This window comes from Lagopus leucura, unplaced genomic scaffold (assembly GCF_019238085.1).
Source record: "Lagopus leucura isolate 7727_CA_CO unplaced genomic scaffold, USGS_WTPT01 Super-Scaffold_100004, whole genome shotgun sequence".
NCBI classification, from domain to species: Eukaryota; Metazoa; Chordata; class Aves; order Galliformes; family Phasianidae; genus Lagopus; species Lagopus leucura.
Window position 1 is genome coordinate 1,971,386 of NW_024962264.1, and position 26,092 is coordinate 1,997,477.

Genomic DNA, 26,092 nt, shown 5'->3' on the forward strand with positions numbered 1-26,092 from the left:
CCGCGCGGCATGGCGGGAGCGGTAGTTTTCTCCAAGGGGCGGGGCGAGCGCTGTCGAATGCGCGCGCGCGGTGGGGCAGGGGGCAGATGCCCGCGGTGCTGAGGGCGCGGAGTGGGGTCGTGTGGTACCGCCATGTTGTTTTCTCACTGTCCGTCCTCCAGCCGAGGTAAGTCGGGGAACCGGCTGCATGGCTGCACGCACGGCGCGGTGGGGCTGGGTCTGGCGCGGAATGGGAGCAAAGGTCGCCGCTGCGTGGTAGCCGGTGCCGTTCCCTTGTCTGGCTGGCGGGCCCTGAGGGCTTCTCGGTGCTGTCTGAGGGGATTTGTGTGGTAAGGAGCCGCGGTGCGGGTCTGGGCCGCGTAACCCTGGGTGCCCGCAGCGCTGCTGGCCTGTCAGAAGTGAAGCTAAGCGTCATGTGAAGGCAGGCTGCGGGAACTCCTGCAGCCTGGAGAAGAGGAGGCTCTGGGGAGGCATCGCAGTGGCCGTGTAGTACCCGAAAGAAGCTTATAAGTAGAAGGGAAAACAATTTTGCTTACAGTGGAGCTGGATAGGCTTCGATGTCCTTGTATTGCTTCTTGTAGAACCGTTTGTGTTGGAACAAGCCCCTAAAAGTCACCTCGTCCAACTCCCCTGCAGCAAACAAGGGCACCTACAGCTAGATCGGGTTGCTCAGAGTCCCATCCAGCCTGACCTTAAATGTTTCCAGTGGTGGGGCACCCAACACCTCTCTGAGCAGCTGTCCCAGTGCCTTGCTGCTCTTGTTGTAAAAAACTTCTGACTTATATTCAATCTAAACATTCACTTGGCTGCGGGGTGACCTCATTGCAGCCTATCGATACCTGAAGGGAACCTACACCCAGGAGGGGAGTAAACTCTTCAAAAGGGCTGACAACAGCAGGACTAGGGGAAATGGATCCAAGTTGAAGGAGGGAAGATTTAGGTTGGATGTTAGGGAGAAGTTCTTTACAAGGAGAGTGGTTGGGCCCTGGAACGGGCTGCCCAGGGAGGTTGTGGATGCCCCGTCCTTGGACGTGTTCAAGGCCAGGTTGGATGGGGTCCTGGGCAACCTGATCTAAATGTGTATGTTTGGTGGCCCTGCCAGGCAGGGGGGTTGGAACTACATGATCCTTGAGGTCCCTTCCAACCCGGGTGATTCTGTGATTCTGTGTGATTCTGTGATTCACTCTTATAATTTGCGGCTCTTTTCCCTTGTCCTGTCAGGACAGACCTTGCTGAAGAACCTGTTCTCTTCCTTCTTATGGCCCAGCCCCCCGTTAGATACTGAAAAGCCACTCTCAGGTCTCCCCAGGGCCTCCTCTTCACCAGCTCTCTCAGCCTGTCCTTGCAGGGGAGATGTTCTATCTTTGGGATCATTGCTGTGGCCTTCCTTTGGATGAGCTCCAACAGGTCCTTATCTCTTCTGCATCAAGAACTCCATATGCAGTGCTCCAGGTGAGGTCTCACCAGTACAGAGTAGACAGGCTGGATCTTCTCCTTTGCCCTGCTGGCCACGCTTCTTTCAGTGCAGCCCAGAATACAGTTGGCTTTGTGTGCCATGAAGGCATGTTGCTGACTCGCATCCAGGTTGCCCTCCACTAGTACTCCCAAGTCATTTTTGGCAGGGCTGTGCTCCATCCTTACGTTCCCCAACTTGCACTGATAGTGGAAGCTTGCTATGACCAGGTGTAAGACTTTGCACTTGGGCTTATTGAACCCACAGCAGGGGATTGGAACTTGATGATCCACAAGTTCCATTTCAACCTAGGCCATTTTGTGGTTCTTGAGGTTTGCCTTGGCCCACTGCTCAAGCCTGTCTAGGTCTCTGAGTGGCATCCCATCCCTCAGATGTGTCAGCCACACCACACAGCTTCCATTTGCGGGCAAAGGATGCTTGAGGGTTGTGAGAAGACAGGGTTATAGCTCTTATGCTCTCTTGGCTATGTACAGAGTTCACATTAAAAATTCATCACAGCCAATGCTTATTACTTGGTGTGTCCTGACCCTTTCTGTGCAGTCTTTTGGAGGAGGGGGGGGACTATCATATTTGTTGTACTGCTTGTGCTGGGAAAAATGGAAAGCTTTCAAAAAGGACTGTTTTGGCAAACCTGTTTTCTGTTTTTGCAGCACGTCAGTGCTTTCGTGCTCTGAAGCTCATAAAGAGGGACTGCCTTCCCTCGCTGCATACAGCAGGATGGGCATCCACTGCTGCTGTGCCTCGCATAACCACGCATTATACCATCCATCCTCGGGACAAAGACAAACGATGGGAAGGTTGGTGGGGGCAAAATGCATTTTAAAAACTTCTATTCTGATTGAGCTTTAATAGTGCTGAAATTTGTTGCTGTTTTTCTTTTCAACAGAAATTGTATGAAGTACAATATTTATATTGCAAATGAAATGTTATGCTCGCCATCTCATGAGTGTCTTTATTGCTCTGAAATGAAATTAGATTAAATCCAATCCTACGTATTTCAAGGAAATCTACAGTCAACTTTAGTGTTATACTAACACAGCAAGTTTTAGTTGTGTCATGTATGGATGTGTTGGACTTCTCCTCAGTTGTGTTTACTGAGAGAGTGTGAGAAAATAAGATGAATATTCATTCTGGGCATTCCAGTCTCTGCATTTATCAGTTTTAGTGGTTCCACTTCTGGAAAAGACTCTAATGGATTAGTGTAAAATAAAGGAATTTGTTCTAACTGAGGCTCTTTTTTTAGTTCTTTCTCCCTTCCCTAGAATTTCAGCAGGTGTCTCTGATGCAGCTAGCCAATTGGGCTCCTAATTAACTTTAATGTTAACTTCCTGATATTTATGGTGCATAGAGATTGTTTTTCATGGCTTGTTTTCTGTTACACTGAAAGGCTAATGTCCTTGTGCACTGTTCCAAGTACTGAAGGGATTCTGTTAAATGTTAGCTGCCTTTTACAACAGGTAATACTTCTCTGATACCAAATAGCCAGTATCACTAAGCAAGATTTAGCAGAAAGAGGCTGGGAGAAATTAGGGATTGGATTATCTAATTATCATCCTTTTCTTTTTTCTCCTATTGAAGGGGTAAACATGGAAAGATTTGCAGAGGAAGCTGATGTTGTCATTGTTGGAGGAGGCCCTGCAGGTCTTTCTGCTGCTATTCGTCTCAAACAGTTAGCTGCTGAGCAGGGCAAAGAAATACGTGTCTGCCTGGTGGAAAAGGCATCTCAGATTGGTGCACATACCCTGTCTGGTGCTTGCCTTGAGCCACGATCCTTAGAAGAACTCTTTCCAGACTGGAAGGAGCGGGGGGTATGTATGAACATACAGACATGTTACTGGTGTGTAATAAATTCATCCATTGGACTCAATCTTGTGTTGTGTAGTACTGTATAAAATATGTTGATCTTGCAGGGTGCGGGCAGTAATTGTTTTTTTGCTTTGCTGTGTTGGATTTTTTTGTTCTGGATTGGCTGTGAAAACAACTTACTGCCCTGTTTCTGTTCTCTTTTATGTAGGCTCCACTTCACACTCCTGTAACTGAAGACAAGTTTGGAATTTTAACAAAGAAATCTAGAATTCCAGTACCAATTCTGCCAGGTAAGGTGTGGGGAGGAGCTCTTCGTACTGTCTTTTCAGTTTCCTTTTCAGGCTTTTTGTGCCTCAAACAATTTTGATTCAATGCAGTGTTGTGAGTGTATGGAGAATCACTTGCAATGTTTGGGTCTGTGAGATGATGTCTGTAATAACACAGCAGTATTATTTTGAAAATAGTAGCTGTAGAAAAAGATACAACATCTGTTGTATATAGCTGGTGTTTGTTTGCTTAGTGTTCTGTTTCAGGTGTGTTTGTATGCTTATTTGTTTCTTGCCCAGGACTTCCAATGGTTAATCATGGGAATTACATAGTACGTCTGGGACACTTTGTGAGATGGTTGGGTGAACAAGCAGAAGCTCTGGGTGTGGAGCTGTATCCAGGCTATGCAGCTGCTGAGGTAATAATGACATCAGTATGCATACGAGAAGCATTTTGGAACCCCCCCCTGCTGCACCCCATATTATTGGTACATTCACAGCATTTGTACAGCCACAACATTCAGTGACTGAACTCCCTGGCCCAGATTCAGCAAAGCAAATCAGCAAGTACATTAATAATTACTCTGTCTACCAAGTTGTACCATTAGACAGCAGAAAGGCGTGGTGTTTAGAAGTTGTGTGTTAGGTCTTGTGAATGATGATCGTCTGAATGGGTTTTTGTTTGTTTGTTAATATTTCCAAAGGTTCTTTTTCATGAAGATGGGAGTGTGAAAGGAATAGCAACTAACGACGTAGGCATTCAAAAGGATGGAGCACCTAAAGTAAGTAGCTGTTTTCCTTAACTGGAGATCTAATTCTTGTAATTGTGATGTATCTGCTTCCAATGCTGTCGGTGATCTCACTGCAGCCCAAGAAGAATAACAAAATTCAGTGCCTGTTTTTCCTTTCTATGTGAAATTGATTAATTACACAGGAAAGTTTTGGTCTCAGAACATTGTAAGTTCCTTCTGAGATAAGCAGAAAAAGCCTTTGAAAAAAGGAGGTTTGGCTGTGGATGACTTGAAGGAAAGTCTGAAAGGATGCTTTGACCTATGAGAGATCAGGAAACAAGGGAAAGAATTCCAGGAACACCTAGAAGAAAGGTGCAAAGGTGTAACAGAAGCTGTTGTCCAGCTGGTGGCTATCAGTGCATAAGAGTGTACTTCTGGCTGATTTATCTTCTTCCATGCAACTGCTGCCACATTTGTTGACAGTCTGTCTGCCTTGCTGGGGCAAGGTACGTTCTCAGTCTTTGTACCTCTGGATGCAGCAGCTGTCCAACCAGCACGAAACGTGACCCTCTGTCCTCAGTTTCAGACTTCAGCTGATTTTTAGAGGAATCCATAACCTGTGGTAAGCATGTTTCCTCCTCATGCAGTACGCAGGGAGAGTTCAGCACCTCGGAATAGCTCAAGTTTTGCACAGTTGAGGCTACAGAAATTCTGGGTGCAAGTTGTTTTTTGTTTTGTTTTGTTTTTTTTTTTTACTTAGTCTTTCTTAGATGAAGTTTCTTACTAGTTTACATAATGTTTCCAAGAACTACTTACTTTTTATGTAAAAACCTGGGCTATTTTTCTCATTTGAGGCAGGAATTGAGAAGAAAAGACTTGTCCTTGTTGTAAGAGGCAAAAAAGCGATGGGGGAGGAAGCGGTGGTGGGGAAAAGTGATACATTTCTCAATATAAAGTTGTCTGTCTTCCACAGTGAATACACACGCATGCACTTTCCAGGTATACATTTCGTCCAGTAGGAGGTGCAAGTAGTATGTCACAGTAATAAAAGAGAGTTTTGGTTTAATTCAGGAGGCTTTTCTTTTTTTTTTTTTTTTTTTTTTTCTTCTTTTTTAAGGAATCCTGAAGATCTACATTTTATTTATTGCCACTCATTCTTGTAGAAAATATCTATGAAAATAATACTGTCAAGTTCATTAATTTGTACATAATTAAGGTGCAGCTACAATAAACTGAGCATTCGAGTGCTTTAGCTGTCAGCTCATAGTACTTCCTGGGCATTAAGATTCAGGTAAATAGATTTTGCATAATCTTCAAAGCAAAATTACCTTCAGTGTTTTTATACAGAGCCTAATCAAATACTGTGGTTAACAAATACAGTCTCACCTTGTAGTCAGCACCAGTCAAACAAAACACAGTGAAGGTAAGAATGCATGTGATGTGCATGTGATAAATGTATTTAGATAATACATATTTAGAATCTAGTATCCTTGAAGTGCAGGATTAATCTACTAGCCTATTCTAGTCTAATGCTGAAAGTGAAGTTAGAGGTGAAGTTTCTTTGCTCTGTTGGGATTCCTCTGCACGGTGTGAGCAAACTGATCTGATATGAGAAGCCCTTCCAGTGCAGAGTGGGGATTCAGTGCAGTGCTGTTCTACTGGAATCGCCTTGCAAGGTGTGCTGGAACTGTATCATAGATGGCTGTAAAATACAACTGGACAAGAGCCGTAGCTGGCAGTGGTTTGTAGACTCTGGTCAGGACCACAGAGTACTGTAAAATCACTTCACTGCTCTCCATTTTCTTCCTGGGAGTTGGTGACACAGTTGTAACAGCTTACGAGATGCTCTATTTTTGCAGGCTACTTTTGAACGAGGCTTGGAACTCCATGCTAAGGTCACTGTCTTTGCTGAAGGCTGTCATGGGCATCTAGCCAAACAACTGTACACAAAATACAACCTAAGGGAGAAATGCCAACCCCAGACCTATGGCATTGGGTTGAAAGAGGTATGATCTGCATTATTTTAATGATAAAGGAGAATAATGTCAAGATACAATGTAGTTTGCATTCAAACTACTTTGTATAAGTCATTGCAATGATTTGAATGACAGTTTCAGATGTCAGAAGCTTGGCAGTTTTGAAGCTAGTGGCATTCTATCTGAATGTCTTAACTGAATGTTTGTTTCAGCTGCTGTTTCTCTTTTTATCCAGAGTTATCTGTAAAACCGTTTTCACTTCTTTAAAATCCTTCTCATTTGTGAAATCTGCTTTCAGTGCTTCTAGTGAATAAGAGGGGATTTCTTGCTGCCTAATCTTAAGGTATTTTAGTACCTGAGGATGGGAAGAACGGTTGTCTGATTATCTTGTATATCCATTAGAGAGGAACGTGCTGTTGCAGATGAGTTGTGCTCTCTGGATGAGCTTCCCAACTTACTTTCTGCCCCCAGCCCCTGCCAATTCTTTCAATGGGTTTGTAAAATCAAGAGAGGGATTGGGTTTAGTTTTTAAAATCTTTTATGTTCAGGAAATATTAGTCATGAAAAAATACCTACAAGTGATATGGTCTTAATTAAAATTTCTCATACTTAAGTTGTACAATTAAGACTGGTTTCAGCATAGCTGTCTGCTTCGGGAAATAGTCCAATAGGAGGTGGAGCTGTAAAGTGAAATAAAGTGATGCTGATCAGCCAATATCCATGCTATGCATGTCTGAGGGTTGTTTTTACTTTGGACTAGCTCTGAGCCCTGTGGTCTGGGTTACTCTTTTGTGACTGGAATGCTTTAGATGGGCTTCTGGGGCCAGTCTTGGAGTTGAGTTTCATCTGAAAGGAATTCAGTTCATGTGTCCTGTGCCTGCTCTTTAATGTGAACTAAAGCACAGTAAGTGGGAGCAACCAGGAGTCCAGCTTAAAATGTGCCCCTTAATCCAAACTGAAATGTCCACGTGTGCGTATCCTCTGTGCTTGAGGTGCTCTAATGGCACTAAGCTGCTGGAAGGAGTAGTTCCATTCCCCTCTCATCATTAGATTACACTTGACACAGAACTTCATACTGAAGAGATGTTTTGTGAAGTAAGCAGAAAATTGACCTGTTAATGAAAACATGAAAATGCTTCTGTGAGTATGCCATGGGTTAAATGAGTAGTGGAGATGTGCAGGAGAGGGGAGGGAGGACAATTAGCTGGGCAGCAACATTTGGGTCACTTCAGCCACGTGGTTAAGCCTGACTTTGAAAATCCTGTGAGGAATTGTAGCAAATTATATGAAAAAAACAATATTTTAGTAGAAAAAAAGCCTTTCATTAGAGGAATCCAATTGTGGTTGAATGAGAATTTTGGGTATAACACTGGAGTCTCAATCATATTTTCTAATGTGCAGTTTTTCAAGGAAGAGAAGTGCTGTCAAATTTGTAAATGGTAACCTAAAAAAATTCTCATACTTTGTTACCTGCCCTTCAGGTGAATGACTTTATAATTTCAGCAGTGAAATAATTTATCTTTTTTGTGTTTTTTTTTTTTTGTCCCCCCCTCAGCACTTAATTGTGTGTTTGCCTTTCATGCTATTGAAAGCCTATTGCTTTGCAGTCTAAAATAATTATTGGTGATCTTCATTTCAGTTATGGACAATTGATGAAAAGAAATGGAAACCAGGAAGAGTGGAGCATACTGTAGGCTGGCCTTTAGACAGACATACCTATGGAGGATCCTTTCTTTATCACTTAAATGAGGGTGAACCTTTAGTTGCCCTTGGATTTGTGGTATGTGAAGTTATATTTTCTCTCATATGTGGTTGTTGTTGTATAAAAATGAAGACTGAACATTTTCTTTGTTTTAATGTGAAGATGAAAACACAAGAGCAGCATCAGACCAAATTCAGTACTTCTGCTATTTTGAGTGCACTTAGTCCTGTGTAAGGCAAGGTGAATTCATCACATTAATCTGTCTTTAGGTCTAGTGTCTTCTGTGAAGGATAAAATGAAGAACTTAAATGCCTTTTTTTTTTTTTTTTTTTTTTGGTAGAAATTACAAGTTTTCCTAAAGCCAAAAAAAGGTGATTAACCAAAACTGTGCTTGCAAAACTTTGTGAAATATTTGGAAGTGAAGAAATGTCAAAAGCAGGTCACTTCTTGCCTTTGGAGTTGATGTCTCTGTCAGTCTGAGCTGATTCTTGTACTAGTTATTATAGTGCACTTTCATGAAGCTCAGTGATGAAAGTGGATGCAAGCAGTCCTCTAAGAGCAGGGAACAGAGAGAAATCAGGTGCTGTTTGGTGCTGACTCATAGTGTATTTCACTGATTTTTCTCAAATAAAACTTGGAGGATCCAGAAATTATTCCACTGGGCAAAAGAGAAAATTCAACAACTTATATTTTTCCGTGAATAAGATGGGAAATGTAGGATGTACCTTTGAACAAGTTCTCAAATGAGTAAAATGCAGATTGTGGGCATTCAGCAAACGCATGTCTCTTCCTATTTTCTTCTTTCATCATTCCTTCCCCAGTGTTCACCTAATGGGAAATAATTGACTGGGCTAAATGATGTGAACTGCTTTCAATATATGAGTGTGAGGAGATAACTATCTAGAAATAATTGTTTGCCCTAGACAAGCTGAAAGAAGGGGTAGTTCTTGAAACAAATTTGATATGAGTTTTCCTCCTTATCTAAACGATTAATTTCACTGATTTATTTCAAAGGCAGGTGGAAGGTGGTTACAATGCAATTAAGTACTTCAGGTTTTAGGTAGATCACAGTCTTATGGCAGCGGATTCTCCGACTTGCTTGGCGCTGCCCTGTTTTTGGCAGTGCTTTAAGTACAAAGATCCTAAGGTTGGCTCAGTGTGACATGACAGAAGTAGTTGATTGCTAATACGCGGTTGTTTTCTGCTCCTAACTTTTTTTGCAATTTCATCATTCATTTTCATTAATGTTACGCTTCTTTTTAAGGTTGGCTTAGATTATCAAAATCCCTATTTGAATCCGTTTAGGGAGTTTCAGAGGTGGAAGCACCATCCTACTGTAGAACCTACTTTGGAGGGCGGAAAAAGGATTGCGTATGGTGCCAGAGCGCTGAATGAAGGTGGTCTCCAGGTAATTGTTTAATGAAGCTATTTACCTTCAGATCTTGATTACCACCTTTGTAGCACTGCAGATTCAGATTTGTGCTGTGGGGAAATGACAGAAATGTGTTATCTGGCTGGAGGCAGCTGCTGTGATTTGCTAGACTTGGATTCTGTAATGCTAGCAGCCTTCTGACACGGTCGCTTCACTACATTGTTAATGGGGTTTGTATTGCAAGCAGATGTGTTTAACAATGAAAGAGCTACAGATGATTCTTCATTTTGCTTGGAAACATGAGGGAGAAGGAGGCAGCACTTATCTGTTCTGTTTTTCTGGGTGAGTGGAGGGTGGTGGGATTTTCATAATTGAGTGTTCTGTTGTGTGCTGGGTGATGGTAGCCAGGCTGTTTGCTACCTCCAGCCAATTCATGGGGCTGTTACCCTCTGTTCTCTGACAGCTTTGACTTTTCTTTTTAATTTGAATCCCTCCTTTAATATAAACGTGGCGTAAGGCAGCTTTTGCAATACAAGCAGAATTTCAGCAGCAAGGTAGTTGTTGGTGTAATCTTTTGGAGCCTTGATGCAAGTGTCATTGCCTGGGACTGAGTCATGTGGGTTCATGAAGTAACTCACTGCTCGTGCTTGTGATACCACGTTCAGTCAGTCTGCTCTGCAGTCTGAACTGGAAGTATGTTGTCATGGTTTTTGCAAAGGGTTTACGATAACTGCAGTGTCTCAGCTTATCTCAGAATCAAGGCTGCTCTTGCCAGTGTGCTTGTTTCTCCATCACAGAGAGTCATTATTGAATTTCTGGCTTGGATGAAGTAGTCAGTATGGGAGCACTTGTGTGCTTACAGTGCTTCAAACACTGCTAAAAGAATGTGGTAATTTTATTGTCACTTACAGCCATTGGTGAGCTGAGTTACAGGAGGTATGGCTTTTTTTTACTTCTCTACCACCATATCATTGGACTTCTTTTCTGGACTTAAACCAACACGTCCTTTACTTTGCACTACTCCTAATACAAAAACAAGTTTAACTCCACTTTCCGTTTGGATGACAGCATTGCATCAGATAGATCTCTAACATTTCTACTGATGTAAGGTTATTTCTTGGTCTGTTCTCTACAACCTTATCTCATGTTCTTTAGTCTTTAAAATTACCTGGTATTGAGAAGTAGAGCAAAATTAACATCTGTGATTCAACAAATTGCCCAAGACACAGGGGAATGCCATGCGTAGTACAGCTTTTTAGTGACCAGTGTCTGGATATTCAAAAGTGGGTTGCCCTGGGTAAGTAGTGAGCAGATACTGACAAAACAAGCTGAAGAAAAGAAAGAGTTATTTCAGATTATCTTGAATTTCAAGGGATACTTTCTTTGTAGTTAGTACAAGAGGATAAATGTATATTAATGAAATACACGTGATGCTTGCAAGTCATCTTTTTGTCTTAGGTTTGAGTTAATTGTGCTCCTTGCTGAACAGGAGTAAGGAAATGACTTAGCACAAAAAACATAGACTTGTTGGCTGCTGAGCAACTTCTCTCAAATAACACACATTTTAGGAGAGGGGCACTATGCAGTTTAACAGAGAAGATTTGTGAAACAGAACAAAGATAGCAGTGTGTAACGTGCTGCCAGGTGAGACTGTGTGAAAAATGGAAGCACAAATGTAATTTAAAAAACAATTCACTTCAAGGTGGAATGTGATGTTTGTGGGTGACAGTAACCAGCCTTATCAGAAACAAAGCAACTAGAAGGAGGGTATGAGGAAAGAACAAGTGCTGTTATTTTGTACTCAGATCTACTATGGTGGCTGCATTCTTATTGGCTTACCATGCAAAAATTGAGCAGCTCCAGTGCATTTTTAGGTAGTACAGATCCAAGTGTAAAGGCCGGTCAAGTCTCATGCCAGTTTGTCAGGATGTTGTATTCACTTCAAAATCAAACAGAAAACATGCTTACTTTCTTTTTCCTCTCCAGTCAATACCCAAGCTCACCTTCCCAGGTGGATTGTTAATTGGTTGCAGTCCTGGACTCATGAATGTGCCTAAGATTAAAGGGACACATACTGCGATGAAAAGTGGCATGTTGGCTTCAGAAGCCATCTTTAGCCAATTAACCAACGAAAATCTCCAGTCAAAGACCATAGGTAAGATCACTGCTGTCACGTGGAATTACTTGGTGTTCAGTTGAACCACCAATAGCTTAGCTGTAATTTCATGTCTGAAGGAAATACGAGTAAATCCTGAAGTGGCTATATTTACTATTTGTGTGGTGAATTGATTTAAGAAATAAGCTTTTAATTATTAGTAAATACTGATCCTGCTGCTAGAGCTAAATAAGCCTCAAATGAGCATCTGAAAAGTAAGCTTATAATACTGCCTATACAAGAGAACAAGAATGGTCTTTCTTTTCCTACAAATGTTAGAATGTGCTTCTTTATTCAAAAAGTCTTACTGAAAGACTACAATCAGAAAGCAATAAAATTACATGGACCTGATGAAATGTAAGCAAAAGAGGGTGCAATTTCTCAAGTTCACTACTCCATTAGTAGGATAGTTGTGGGTTTTTTTTTTTCCTTCTGTGGTAGGATGCTTCTATCTCTGCAGTAGTCTGTGTGAGATTGTGTATTCTCTGTTACGTAAGTTAAACACGTTCAAGTGATCATCTGATCCTGACCACATGTAGTGTTATACTTCAGCCTTGCTTGTTCCCTTTCATCTGTTAACAAAGGCTGTACAGGAGGTAACCTCGTTAAGATTTCAGTTACTCTGGAAGTGGACACCATACCCGTGTGCCACGTGGTAATTATTTCAGAAATCCCTTTGTAGCAGTGGGTCATTCTTAGTGAGCTCTTGTTTAGGTGTAACATGCAGCAAGAGATAGCAAAGAGGTATGCTGAACAAATAAATTAAACTCCTAGTTTAGCACAACATGATAAAGTGCTTAGAACCCATCTGAGATAATAATCTCTCATACTGGGTTACTGTGGCTGCTACCAGTTCTGTCAGCTCAGGGTATTACTGCCCAGTTACTGCTTTGGGCGTAGATAAGGAGGCAGAAAATAGAGACTGAAGCATGTTTTCACATACAGACAAACCCTTAGAACTTAATTATTCAGAACGTTTAATCCTGTGCAGTAGGAACTGAATGGTGATGGGGAGGCTCTCAGGAAACTTTATTGATATGAAACCTGTTTTTTTTTTTTCCTAATCACTTGGCTGTAAGTGTACTGTAGTAGATGTGGCATGTGCAGTGTCTACAGTATTTTCAACAAAAATCAGGAATTTGTAGTCAAATGAGCCTTGTTAACTTGCTGGCTCCTGAGGGAGAGAAATACCACTGTCTAGCAGTGGTGTCCTCCATTTAGGCCACAGCCAAAGCTACTGACAACAGCACGTTTGTGGCTGCTTACCTTGTAAAGAAAAATCTTGTAACTTGACAACTTAAAATGAAAAACCTGAGTCTTGAATTGCAAGTAAACAGTCCTGGTCAAATCTCAGAATCCAAGAGCGCAGTTGCTTTCCAATAGAGGTGCCAGTATAGCTGTCTGCTCCACGGTAGACACTTGCTTACAACTGCCAACAAAGCAGCTCTTTTCAGGAGGCTGAAATACACTGTTTAGGACACTCCTACCTTCATAATTAGCAATTCTGGTTTTGCTCCCTTCCTCGTTAACGACTGTCTCTATTCAACAATGGTTTTGTATTTTAAGGATAGCCTTTACTCCAGGTTCCTAACAAGTAATGTCCTGCCGTAGGACTTGATGTGCAAGAATATGAGGAGAACCTGAAAAAGTCGTGGGTCTGGAAAGAGCTGTACTCAGTTAGAAACATCCGGCCGTCCTGCCATAGCGTGCTTGGTGTGTATGGAGGGATGATTTACACAGGCATATTTTATTGGCTTCTCAGAGGAAAGGAACCATGGACATTAAAACATCCAGGTAATTTCATTATTTCCTGAAAGAAGATGCATGTGTCACTCCTGATCTTAGTTGAAGCTAGAGCGTTCGTGGGCAAGTGGCAAGAACTCTAGCAATCAGTGGCTAATCGGTGAAGCAGACTTGTTACATTACCTAGTGCATCACGTACACAAAGGCATTAAAGCAGTATTCCACATGGGCATAGATGAGTCTTTTGAAAAGGACTTCCTCTTCAGAAATAGTTTGTTCTGATAAGGAGGGAAGTCAAAAAAGCTTGATTAAATTGTAGAGTGACTGCAAATTTTTATAATTCTACTCTGACTCTTATTTGTTAATAATGTTTTAGGATCAGATTTTGCTCAGCTCAAGCCAGCCAAAGACTGCACACCTATTGAATACCCCAAGCCTGATGGAAAAATCAGTTTTGATCTCCTGTCATCTGTGGCTTTAAGTGGTACAAATCATGAACATGACCAGCCTGCTCATTTGACTCTGAAAGATGACAGCATCCCTGTGAGCAAGAATCTGGCTGTATTTGATGGACCAGAACAAAGATTTTGCCCAGCAGGTAGGTAATAAAAACAAAGCATTTGACCATACGTGCAGGGAGAAACTGGTCAGTGAAGTGACAAACTCTTGTGTTTTCCCCAGGCGTTTATGAATACATCCCTCTGGAAACAGGAGAAGGATCAAGACTGCAGATAAATGCTCAGAACTGTGTCCACTGCAAAACATGTGATATCAAAGACCCAAGTCAGAACATTAACTGGGTAGTGCCCGAAGGTGGTGGAGGACCAGCTTATAATGGGATGTAAACAGGCAGAAGACTTCTGTGACTTCTGATCAACCAGCAGCTAGGTTGGAGTATTTTATGCTGAAGTGTAAAGTACAGCACTGATTTGAATGTTTCCGTTTGAGACTAACGTGCCATTCTCAATTTTAGGTATGACCATTGTATAAAACAGAAAGTCAGTGTGCTCTAGTTATTTAAACAGAACAACTTATTTAAATAGAACAACTTTTCAGGAGTCTTATGTCAGGCAGAAGAAAGTTATTCTCCAGACTAACATATGAATTTTGCATCTTGGATATGCTGCTGAAATTCGGTGTTGGTAGGAGCCATAGCCAAAATCATTGGTGTGGGCTGGTGGAAGAGTTTAGTGACTATCCTTATTTAAAAAAAAAAAAAAAAAAAAAAAAGCCTTTCTCTGTCTACCTGAAGTGCTTTACTTGTAGTCCTACCTCACAGTAGGGAAAATGCATTAATCTAGAAAACTGTCACTGTTTGTGTTACACGTTTAACATAGAAGTCAGATTTGTTTCTGTTCTTCTTCCTGATGATGATGGGGAGCCCATCTGCACTACAATCTGTAAGGAGGTGTAACAAATGCTTCCTAGCTGCACCCCTGTGATATGTGTGCCAGCACTTGTTTCTTGCAAGGAATCAGGCCTGCACTAAAAAACAAAACAACAACAACAAAAAACCAGAATCTGCCTAAATTGCATCAGTGGTAAAGGAGACTTCTTAGGAAGCACCATTAAGCCATAGAAACACCACTGCTGCTTTAATGCATTAACAATGTATCTGAATCACCAAACACAAGTTATTTACAGCTTAAAAGAACAACACTTGACCTTTGACCAATGTCTTTATTATTCGACTTGTAAGTTGTAAACACAGAACTGCAGTACAGGGCAAACGAAAGAAGGAACACTTACAGCTCTGTTTAGCCTTTTGCATGAGTTAGTGCATAGAATTCAACATTTAGGAACAAAAAAATCAAGCAAACATTTTAGCATAAGCTGCCTTCTCTTTCTCCTTTTGAGCTTTTATCTTCTGTTTGATTTTGAGTGTTTCTGTCTGGATAGCTGTTTGAAAAGAAAATCCACGGCACGGTTATAGCAATGTCTTTACATTAGGTTTCTCAGTATGTCAAGACCAGATCTCAGTGCTGCAAATACTATTTTATACACTAGCACTACATTTCATTTTCTATTAGGTCAGATACTAACAGCAAACACACTCTGTCCCATACTTTGTTTCACCTGCTAAGGTAACAGGTAGAGGTAAGAAGCACACTGTTGATATGCATGCTGGATTTATGATGTAAAAATCTTTTCCTATTAGATGTTACTGCAACCTGGGGATTACTAAGACCACTTTGAGCTGTGCTGTTGACCTCTGTACCTACATAAGCAGGTTGTGCAGGGCGCCAGAAGCATCAGTGCTGTACAAGAGCATGTTTCCATGTCAGCACACTTGTGCTTAACACAGTGGCATTTTAAGTTTCAGCAGCCCGTAGACACCTCCATTTCAGACAGGACAGTGGTATGATTTTCTATGTAAGTACTACCCTTTGTTACATTCTTCAAATAAGGAATCTCTAAGAAACAGCTTTATTTTTACCTTTGTCCTCAGGGGCGATTTCGTGAGCCTTTTTAAGATCAGCCTTAATAGAAAGAGAAATGTAAATGAATGTTCTGATTCAATGTTTATATTAAAATAATAATAATTATTAAATATTGTGATCATTACCAGTGCCTGATCGAGATCTTTTATTCCCTGCCATCCTTGAGCCCGTCTGTAGAGAGCTTTAGTATTCGCTGGATCTATTTGAAGAGCCTGTGGATTTAATAAAGTTGTCACGTTAACATGCAGCACTTCACAGCTCTCACCCCTACAAATGGCACCGTTCCCACCAGTAGACAATCTCCCTGTTTGATTTGAGGGTAAGCTTTCAGAGATTACCAGGAGAAAAAAAAAAAAGCACTAGAATGTAACAGGCTCAGTAGCTATCTAATCAGTTCTACTGCTGCTGCACCACGAGCAGGCTTTTGTCAAGGACCAGCATACATTAAGATAAAATGGAACTGCATCTGTACAGCTGTCAAGGTGCTGCTGCAGTTCAAACTATCCTAAGCCTGAGGCTCGGTGTACAACTCTCTATATTACAGCTCCTTCCTCCACACACAAAAGCAAAACTGAAAAATGCTACCGTAAGTAAAACAGAATTTTGTTCCTATCCTTTGGTGAAAAAGCTTTTCACTAGATGACAAAAAGATGCATACAATCATACGATGCAGGAACCTTGTCTAGTCTCTGGACCTTTGCTGAGCTGGATGGTTTCATTGATAAGCACATTCCAGCTGACATACATGACAGCATCAAAACAGGAAATAAAATGATGAGGAGAAGACATTGTTCCACTTGTTTATCACTATTTGTTAAAGCGCTTCACTTAATTAGGCTGCTTCCATTCTTTAAGAGCTTTATTTTCTTGCCTGTGAAAATCAGTGCTGTTTTCTTACTACAAAGGTAGTTCTGTTGTACCTTTTTGAAAATATAGCTTTTTCTGATTTAGAGGAAATCTTTGTGTAAATGTGGGGCTTTATTAGTTTTATTAACTCATTAGGAAATCTAGACAATAGGAGCAGTATCCAGGTGTATTTCCAATCCCTTCAGCATCAGCTTTTCCCATAAAGTATTGTTCTGGAAGTCCATCGTGATCTGTCTGCTGCAAAGCCTAGAAGTCTTTGGAGTCCTGAGCTCAAGAAACAAGGTGCCTGCCCCACGTACACGGATGTAGCATTCCTTATTTGTGACTTACAGCTCATGTAAGGCAAGGTTTGTATGAACAGGTTTGGCTCTTTGTAATCTGTTATTTGGGCCAAACAGGTTGGTTATTCAAAAAACTTTTGGCCGCAAGAAATCCTAACTAGAACTGCATAATTTCTCATTAACAATTTCTGCTAGTTGTAGAAAACTGCTGTTCTGATTAAAATACTGATTTACATTTGTTATGACACCAAAACGGGCTATGTTACAGATAGCTACTCTGGTTATGGAGTTGCCTTCAGCAATTTTGCAATCGTAAGTACATATATATGTATTTTTCAGACTTGCAAGTATTGCAAGTATCATGGTTAATAATTTGTATAACTACCACGTGCTATTTTGATTTTTATCACTTTCTGGAGGACAGATGCCATGTTACACTTGATTTCTTCCATTTGTCCATCCTGAATAGCCAGTTGTGAAAATACTGCAGAAGGCCATCAGCAGGCAGAAGAGAGCCAGCTCTTTAAAAACACTTCACATGCAGATGAGCTGAGACTCCTGCTTTCAGCAGGTAGCCCTACTGGATGCTCCTTATGATCCTCTACTAACAGATAAGTGTTCTAATACTCGTTTGTTTTTGGCTGTTTGCTTTCCAAGATTTCAGAGTTAGATGAATTATTTCAAGTTTATTGATATGTACTCAGTTCTGTTTTCCTGTTGTTTTTTTTTTTCTTGCCTCTAATTCTATTTTTTCAATATTTCCATTTGTTTCTTTCCTTCTTGCTTCCCATTCAGCAATTTCATCACTAAACCCAGGAAAAGGGGTTTAGTTAGTTAGAAAGCTAACTTCAAGGAATAAAATACAAGCCTACTGAATCTTCAAACAACCGTTTGCTCATAATCTTCTAAAAAACAGGATTTTTTTTTTCATCGTGGACAATGAAACTCTCTATACTACAAACATTAGCTCTGTTCTTAGGGAACAAAACCGACAACCCCCATGTGTACGTTTTTTCCTTGCAGTAAGTAACAGCCTTCTTCTGTTTGTTGCTAGTAAGTCATTTACATTGCAAAATCTCTCTGAAAGGACCAATACTAGAGACTCAGTAGTAACTTCACCATCTGCCTTTTGCTTTGTTTTCAGAGCAGGGTGTTGTCCTGAGACTCTTTAAAAAAGCACTGCGGTTTCAGTCTCCACTCTCTCCATAGGCTAATCGTTAATCAAATTACTTAATGCTAATTTTACCTCTGAACAGCTTTCAATGGCTCCCTGCCAATCGGACAGTTTCAGTTTACAAGCGCCGATGTTTAAGACGCAGCTTAACCCAATGGTCTTCAGCTTTGGCTTGTCTCCCTCCTCTGCCACCGCTTCAGAAGCTTCTACATACCTGGAGAAAAAGAGGTTCACAAAGAACACGCGTTACTGTTGCGGCTTCAGTTTTGTTCTGCCCTTAGCTAACTTTCCAGCTGCCTTCTCTAAAGTGGCATTTTTAATACAGTTGCCACTCCATTATTACAAATATTTTTGCACCACAATATGTGAGACTTATCCTGACAAAAGGTGAAATTACAGCTGAGTGCAAGAACACAGGAGGAACATGCTCCTGTCCCCACGCTGTACTAACAGTATCTTTTTCTTTTCTTAGAAAAGACTGTTTAGATGGCACTAAACAACTAGAATTTATCTCTGTGACTGTTTATTCCCAACGACCATATTGCTTACCTGTGTCTATCACAGGTGAACTGGCAGGTAAGTTATATTTTCTTTTTCTCAATTTACAATGTGCTAATGCTGGCAGGTTTTGTTTCAAATGTCAAAGGTCTGTTGTGGATATAAAAGTTCTGACTCTTTCAATGACCTACTGACAGAACTTCTTTCTGTTTCAAAATACATAAAGCTAGTTGACCAAAATCATGTTTGCAGACACTCATATTTTAATTGTGCCATGTGTTCAATCTTTGCAGATTAGTGCCAATGCGATTTCAGTTTTGTATTCCTATCTTTTGAGTACTGGATGGTTTGTAGATCATTTTGGAGTATAGAAGTAAGCCATGTTTAAAATACAAATGAGACATTGATTTGTCTGTTTGCTGTGCATCATGCAAGATATGAAGCCAGGAGAGAGAACAAAGGTGCAAAAGCAGTGGAAAACAATAAGTAAATTAGTATGTTCAAAGCAAATAGGTGTACTCTATGGGATCTAGACATCACACTAAAGCATGAAAGACCACAGCCACTCCAGAAACAAAATTAGATCTCTCAAGTCAAATAAATCTCTAAGTTCAATATGAAGGGAAATGAGGGAATAATACATTTGCATAAAAACCTGTGAATTCTTACATTAAAAACAACTGGTTAAGCATCATTAAGATGGGAAAACAAAGAACTGGAGGTTAGAATGGAATCTAAGAAAGAACACACAACGTAAGGCTGCTTTTAAAGCATCGCTGCCAGATGCTGTTGTTGTTTGCTAGGTGAGTTGTAACTAAGACAAGGGAGCTGCCTCTGGTGAGAGCTGTCAGAACTATTCCATACTACCTGAAGTATGAGACTTTATGATAGAACTGTGGGGCATGTCCACTCAAGTATGAAAACAGGTTCCAGCTCTTCTTTATGGGTAGAACAGATACGTCTAGTTAGAGAAGCTGCTTTCTATTCACTAGGATAAATAATTAGTATCAAAAAGAGGTCTACACAGACTGAAAGAGCCTTTGTTAGATGTGTTCATGTTGGCATGACAACTAAATGTGAGCAATGGCATAATTATACCTGTTACTTTTCTTAGAATAGTTGGTTAAAACGCAAAGTTCCTGAAGGCTCATTCCAGCCTTTTTTCTTTATGATTTCTGGAAAGTTTCTGTGTCAATCAGTTATTTCACATTTGCTACTGAAGTGTGAAAAGATTCTTGACACCAGAAGTTGCATCTTGAGTTATTATCTATAATTAAAAGATGAATTTTTATGCTTCAGGAGGACATCACTTGTTTTAAATTACTGGATTTCATACACAGCATTAAGTATTCCTGAACACAATTTCTTTCATTGCTGTTACTGCTGATAAAACAATGATTATAACGCAAGTTGAAGGCCAGTATAAAGTTACTGGGAGAACCATTTAAATGAAACTAATATCATGATAAAGGAGCAGAATGGGAACAAAACCATGAAGGTTATGATTTTGAAGGCAAGTCTCATTTATACCTGGGGTCAGGATGACTGCATGGTGCCTCAAAATAAAAAACAGTAGCAAATAGAGCATCATGTTAGGGAGCATCCTGTCTTGAACGTGGCAATCTCCTAAACCTACTGATTATTAGAAATCTGAGGAGTATCTCCCTTTTTTTTTTTATAGAATCATAGAATTGCTCAGGTTGGAAAAGACCTTAAAGATCATCAAATCCAACCAGAACCCAACCATGCTACCCTAACTCTAACAGCCCTCTGCTAAATCACGTCCCTGAGCACCACATCCAAACGGTTCTTAAACACATCCAGGGATGGTGACTCAACCACCTCATGTGGAGCCCATTCCAGTGTTTAACAGCCCTTTCTGTAAAGGTTTTCCTGATATCCAACCTAAACTTACTCTGGCCATTTCCATTTGTCCTGTCACCTGTGAGAAGAAACCAACCCTGCTCTCACTGGAGGCACCTTTCAGGTATTGGAAGAGAGCAGTAAGGTCTCCCCTCATCCTCCTCTTCCCCAGACTGAACAGCCCCAGTTCCTTCACTCTCTCCTCACAGGCCATATTCTCCAAGCCCTTCCCCAGCCCTGTTGCCCTTCTCTGGACCTGCTGCAGCACCTCCGTGTCCTTTCTGTACTCAGGTGCCCAAAACTGAACACAGCACTCGAGGTGAGGCCTCACCAGTGCTGAGTACAGGGCAGGATGACTTCCCTGGTCCTGCTCACCACTCCATTCCTGATCCAAGCCAGGATGCCATTGGCCTTCTTGGCCACCTGGGTACACTGCTGGCTTATATTCAGCCCACTGTCCATCAGTACAACAAGGTCCCTTTCCACCAGGCAGCTTTCCAGCTATTCTTCCCCAAGCCTGTAGGGTTGCCTGGGGTTGTTGTGACCAAAATGCAAGACCAGTTGCATTGATCCAGTTTACCTTGGCCAATTGATCCAGTCTATCCAGGTCCCTGTGTAGTGCCTTTCTCCACTCTGGCAGATCAACACTCCCTCCCTCCCTCCTTTCCGTTCTGAACACCCAGTATACTATTGTACTTCTCTTCTTAGGTACGCACCAGCACAGCAGGAGCATTAACAGAGGAACATTTAGCCAATTCTAAACAATGCTTATTGCCTATAGCTCTCACGTAGCAGTAAGCAGAAGATCTGCATGAGCAAGTAGCTAGAACTCCACCAAATGTCTTCCAAACTCTGAAAGTTACTGTTTAGAACAGGAAAAAACAAAAAGCAGAGCACCACGCATTTTTTAAATGCACGTATAATTGCTTGCTAGCAATACTGATTTGGATTACAGGAACTACCTCATTTAATGATGATAGCCTTACCGTAAACTTTTACTATACTTTTTAGCTGCCACTGCCCAATTCTGCGATTTGAAGAAAGTATTTCCTATATTCTTTATGTCTTCTGCTATGGCCACAATCTTGTCAACCTAATAGATGGAAAATATAACAGATAAATTTGTTGTGAAAATAGTCTTGGCTTACCTAATTTTTAACAGTAGGATTCCATGTCCGTTCTCTTTCACAGACTCCTATGAACTCTCAGAAGTATTTCAGTTTTAGATCAATCCTAGCTTCAAACCACTCCTGTAATATTCTCTACTTTATGGTATGCAGTAGGAAGATTAAACTCGTAATGGGTTTTCTACAGCGTAAAGGAGAAAACACCAGAGGTAACACAGCAGTTCAACCTTCCCCTACATGCTTTATAGAGCAGCGTTGATCGTTATTCATAGAAAGAATTGTATCTCTAAAATCAAAGTACTCATCTAAGACAGCTTTATTTGCAAGGATATTTCACCTTCTGTCTCTGAAAATGGTACCTGAACTGTGCACATTCTAAACTAGAAGTTCTACCAACACACATTTCATTTCTTTTTCTCAAAACACTTCAAACTTCTATGGAATGAGAAAAGTGCCTGTGTGCATCAAATCCATCATTTCTATTTCCAGTGTGGCACATATTTCAAGTGCATAGCAGCACCTAGCTACTGTATACTAAAAATATTTTTAAGGGTTGGTCCTTTGCTATTTTTTGTAAGGCAACATTTTAAGGGTGGATATTTTAAAAGCTGCATAAAGTGCATAAGTATGATGTTAAGTTAGTTGTCTCTTGGCTGGAAATCTAGTAATTACAACTTGCTGCTACAGCACAAGCGAAAAATGAGTAAAAAGAAATGAACAGAAGAAGAAATAAGTGCAATATTGTGCTGTTAGTTACTGGGAAAAAACAATCAATTGTAATTAGCACTGAATAAAGAGATAGCAGTTTCCTTCCCCAGCATTCACTGTCCTGAAAGTGGACATTACCAGTCAGTCAGGATCCTGGTTATTAGAAGTAAAGGCTGAGTGAAAGCCATCGCAGACACCATGTAGCTCGGAGCACTTACAGGTCTTGCACTCTGTAAAATAAGTAGCTTGAAAGAAAAATACTTACATCCTTTAAGTCTACATCTGAGTCTTCTGGAAAATCTGGATAAGCGTCTCCTGAACCATCCTGGGGAACAATTCCCCAGTCATCTCCCTCCTTTAGCTCTCCACATTCTGCAATGACACACAGCTGGGGAAGAAAAAAAGTGTCAATAACAGTTTTGCTTATTAAAACAGCTCCATCCCCTCCCACCCTCAAAAAAGCTCCATCTCAGCCCTAGTTGCCTTAGATTTTGCTTACTTTAGCAGGATTTTCTCCATTTACTTCAACATTTTCTAGTATCTTTACAACACCCATTCCTTTGATCACTTGGCCGAAGACCACGTGTTTACCATCCAGGTGTGAAGTAGGCACTGTTGTAATAAAGAACTGGGAGCCATTAGTACCAGGTCCTGCATTGGCCATGCTCAGCAGCCCTGGTTTATCGTGCTGCATTTGAAAGAACAAAACAAAACAAAAAAAAAACAATATGTCACAACCAACATATACAAAATCACTGTAATATATGTCGCAAGGACAGACACAATAAGGTAAATCACAGTTACACTCAGTTGGCTGCTAATCTTACTTATCATGGCCAAAGGGGGCCAACACCCAGTCCTGCATCTCTACTTGCCACCCAGTGTTCTAGGAAGCAGAGCCACTTGCACGTGACTTGATGCTCTTAACATTTCTTGTCTGCTTCTTGTACAGTCAGTGCACCCCACTGAATTGGAACAGAGATGTGAATGTCTCACCTTGATTTTTTGTTGTTTTTTTTTAAATTAGAACTAACACTGGGCACTGCTAAATGCCTAACATACAAAAAGCCAACAGTAAGCTCTGGCGATGTGTTATGCACGCACATTTTGTCTGTAAAGACTCAGAGCAAGTCAGGAAGTTTCGGATGGACATGTGGTGGCTCTGATCTTCAGAACATTTCCACACAACTCCATTTTGTTTGGGGCCAAGTCTCAGCATCAGTCCCACGAAGAGTCCTGCTTATCAACAAAACTCTTAATAACTTCATCTTAAAATGCACGCATTTTCTTGTTTGGAAAAACAATGCAGATAAAGTGGCTGTGCCATGATGGTTTCAGCTTTCATTTGGTATGCTTGCAAAGCAAGTGAAAAGTCTGGAAAAATCAGACTGTGACAGACTCTCAGCTTGCAAACTCTGGCACAATAACACAGCTTCACGACTGCAAAAGGGGAGACTTGCACAGTGACACAGCCGTTAGCTGGAGACGTAACACAAAAAAAGCCTTCTGGGAGTAGTCAGGCTTGGTTAAGCGTGCCACTGGCCAAGTCTTGCAAATGATTCCAGTTCACAGGTTAACTGTATAAATACAACAAAATCAAACAGATAGCAGCTGGGTTGTCCAGCATGAACAAAAGCAGCCGACTGTTGGCCAGGCAGTGGTTTGAAGATGCTGTTCAGGATTGCTAGATACTAAGTGCACTGTCCAGTGAATTTCTGTAGAGGCAAGTTAACTCCAACTAAAATCCTAACAGACTTTGTCAAGCAACCCACGATGAGGAGAATGGGAAACAAATGCTGTATCAGACCCAATGAGCTCTCCAGCTTATCACTGACACACTGATAACTTTGGCTACAGAAGCACAGAAGTAGGGCTTGTTTTCACTCCATTCAAAATCACCCCCAGATTACAAGAAAGCAATGATGCCGAAAGATGTCCTTCATCAGAGTGCTACGCAGTCCTCCCACAAGGCCCAACGTTTAAGCCAGATAACCTTAGTGCAGCAGTGCTGCGGGCACCAGCAGAGGAAACGTCAGACTTAAGGGAACATCTCACGGCTGTAACTGATGGAACTGCACTCAGGGCTTGTTCCAACCACTGGATAGCGATGCCTGCCAACTGTTCAGTTGCTGCTGTGGTGGGGTCTCACATAGCAGGACTGCTAAACACCGCTGGAAATCCAAAAACCAAATGAAATTACACTTTCCCATAGAGTACCTTATAATGGAAGTTTTCATCTTCAAATTTTTCGCCGTATATACTTTCTCCACCTGTGCCATTTTGATTTGAGAAATCTCCACCCTGGACCATGAACTGTTTAATTACTGCAAAAGAAAATGATTTTTATTGTTTATTATAGCAGCAAGTCAGGAAAGGCACAAAGATCGATTCTTATGGGAACTTCAGACGACTTACTTCTATGGAAAGGGCACCCTTTGTAATGGAGGGGTTTTCCGGTTGTCGGCCCCGTTCCTTTCTCTCCCGTACATAACGCACGGAAATTTTCGGCAGTTTTAGGTACGATGTCGGCAAACAACTCAAAGACGATTCGTCCGACTGGAAGGACGGAGAGAACACGATTAACGCGTCAGTCCCGCCTCGGGACGCTGCTGCACCGCGTACCGCAGGGCAAAGGGAATCAAACGTTTCAGAAGGGCCTGCTTTCATTTTGACCGCCGTTACACGTCGGAAATGGCCGGCACAGAGGCTGCCGAGACACGGCCGAGGTTCCCGCCGTCCCACGCCGATGGCGGCTGATGGCGGCCGCGCCGCACGTGGAGACGCGCGGGGCCACGCACGCGGCACCGCCCCGCTCTCGCTCGGCTCCGGCGCGGCTGCCATGTTGCCTTTCTGCCCGTCCCCCCCCGGCTTATCGATTCCGGCAAGGCACGAACGGCGAGGAGCCCACCACCCCGCCGTGCGATTCCCCCGCGCCGCTCCGATCCCCTCCTCGCTCCGAGACGAGCCCGCTCCCCGGCTCCGCAGCTCTCGCGCACGTCCCGAACGCTCCGCGCCCGCCGCGCCCACCTCGCTCTCCCCCGATGTCTACATCGAAGAAGGCGCGGGGGTTGCGAGGGTTGCCGGGCCGCTCCGCAGGGGACGGGTGCGACATTCTGCAGCCGCCCGCCGTTCGCTCTGGCTCCGCCCGCTGCCCCCCCCGTTCCGGCCGCCGCGGGGCCGCGGCCCGCTCCGCCCACCGGCGACACTGCGGCGAGTGGCGGCCGCGGGGGCTGGGGAGCGCTGTGCTGCTGTGTGGGTGCGCGGGGAGAGGGGGAGGGAGGTTCCCTAATTTAGCGTGGGTTTACGGTCAAAAATGGTTGGAAACGCTGACTGAAAGGTCTGAAAGCAAAATCCTTCTCAAATCGTGACTATCGCAGTAGGCGCTCTGTAGCAGACCATCTCTCTCAGCCACTCGTGTTTGAGGCAAACCATCGCTCCCAGCCGCCAGTGTTGGACGGGGGCTGCGGATTCCACCAGGAAAGGCAGACTCTCCCTGATTCCCGGACTGAAAGGAGAAATGCGGTAGCCCTGATATTAATAACCCTGCAGGACCTACGCTGCATGCTGATGGTTCCCACAGCCGCCGTGCAGATGTCTGGTGGAGGTGATCGGCACCAAGTGCTCTTGTGTGTCACATCTGGGAAGCCTGGACAGAAGGAAAAGTCATCCAGGCACCATCTGGGAGCACTTAGTGAGGAATTAGTGGAACCACGCGAAAGCATTCTGTTCTCTGAGCCAGGCCGTGCAGCTGCATCAGGGATTTCACATGCCCCAGTGTCAGAGGCCACCAGCGCCGTGAGCCACGTGCAGGTCAGCAGGCATCAGGGCACAGGCTGGATTCCTTCGTCATTACACTTAGCATAGGCGAGGTGCAGAGAGGCAGGACTAACAATATCACCCAGGTAGAA

The 26,092-nt window shown here is 42.3% G+C and overlaps 2 protein-coding genes across 2 annotated transcripts; one reads left to right on the plus strand and one right to left on the minus strand.

The window, feature by feature from the left end:
- The first annotated feature begins 58 nt into the window (after positions 1 to 58).
- ETFDH (electron transfer flavoprotein dehydrogenase) lies at positions 59 to 15,776 on the plus strand. Its single transcript, XM_042870604.1, has 13 exons — positions 59 to 166; positions 2,125 to 2,271; positions 3,053 to 3,282; positions 3,489 to 3,570; positions 3,847 to 3,965; positions 4,251 to 4,328; positions 6,137 to 6,283; positions 7,893 to 8,033; positions 9,220 to 9,363; positions 11,314 to 11,482; positions 13,094 to 13,276; positions 13,602 to 13,823; positions 13,907 to 15,776. The coding sequence occupies exons 1-13, from the start codon at positions 133 to 135 to the stop codon at positions 14,068 to 14,070; spliced, it is 1,860 nt and encodes a 619-aa protein (XP_042726538.1). The 5' UTR covers positions 59 to 132; the 3' UTR covers positions 14,071 to 15,776.
- PPID (peptidylprolyl isomerase D) lies at positions 14,886 to 25,329 on the minus strand. Its single transcript, XM_042870605.1, has 10 exons — positions 25,212 to 25,329; positions 24,600 to 24,740; positions 24,402 to 24,508; positions 22,684 to 22,872; positions 22,450 to 22,572; positions 21,336 to 21,442; positions 18,061 to 18,202; positions 15,792 to 15,878; positions 15,663 to 15,705; positions 14,886 to 15,124 (listed from the first exon to the last, which is right to left on the minus strand). The coding sequence occupies exons 1-10, from the start codon at positions 25,294 to 25,296 to the stop codon at positions 15,036 to 15,038; spliced, it is 1,113 nt and encodes a 370-aa protein (XP_042726539.1). The 5' UTR covers positions 25,297 to 25,329; the 3' UTR covers positions 14,886 to 15,035.
- Between the last annotated feature and the right edge of the window lie 763 nt (positions 25,330 to 26,092).

Bases quoted from the DNA above. Each gene is read 5' to 3' on its own strand.
- ETFDH (XM_042870604.1), top strand. From the start codon at position 133: ATGTTGTTTTCTCACTGTCCGTCCTCCAGCCGAG. The intron at 8,034-9,219 runs GTATGTGAAGTT...CTTCTTTTTAAG, and splicing joins TAGTTGCCCTTGGATTTGTG to GTTGGCTTAGATTATCAAAA. The intron at 13,277-13,601 runs GTAATTTCATTA...ATAATGTTTTAG, and splicing joins ATGGACATTAAAACATCCAG to GATCAGATTTTGCTCAGCTC.
- PPID (XM_042870605.1), bottom strand. From the start codon at position 25,296: ATGTCGCACCCGTCCCCTGCGGAGCGGCCCGGCAACCCTCGCAACCCC. The intron at 24,509-24,599 runs GTAAGTCGTCTG...TTTCTTTTGCAG, and splicing joins AGGGTGCCCTTTCCATAGAA to TAATTAAACAGTTCATGGTC. The intron at 15,706-15,791 runs GTAATGATCACA...CTTTCTATTAAG, and splicing joins AAGATCTCGATCAGGCACTG to GCTGATCTTAAAAAGGCTCA.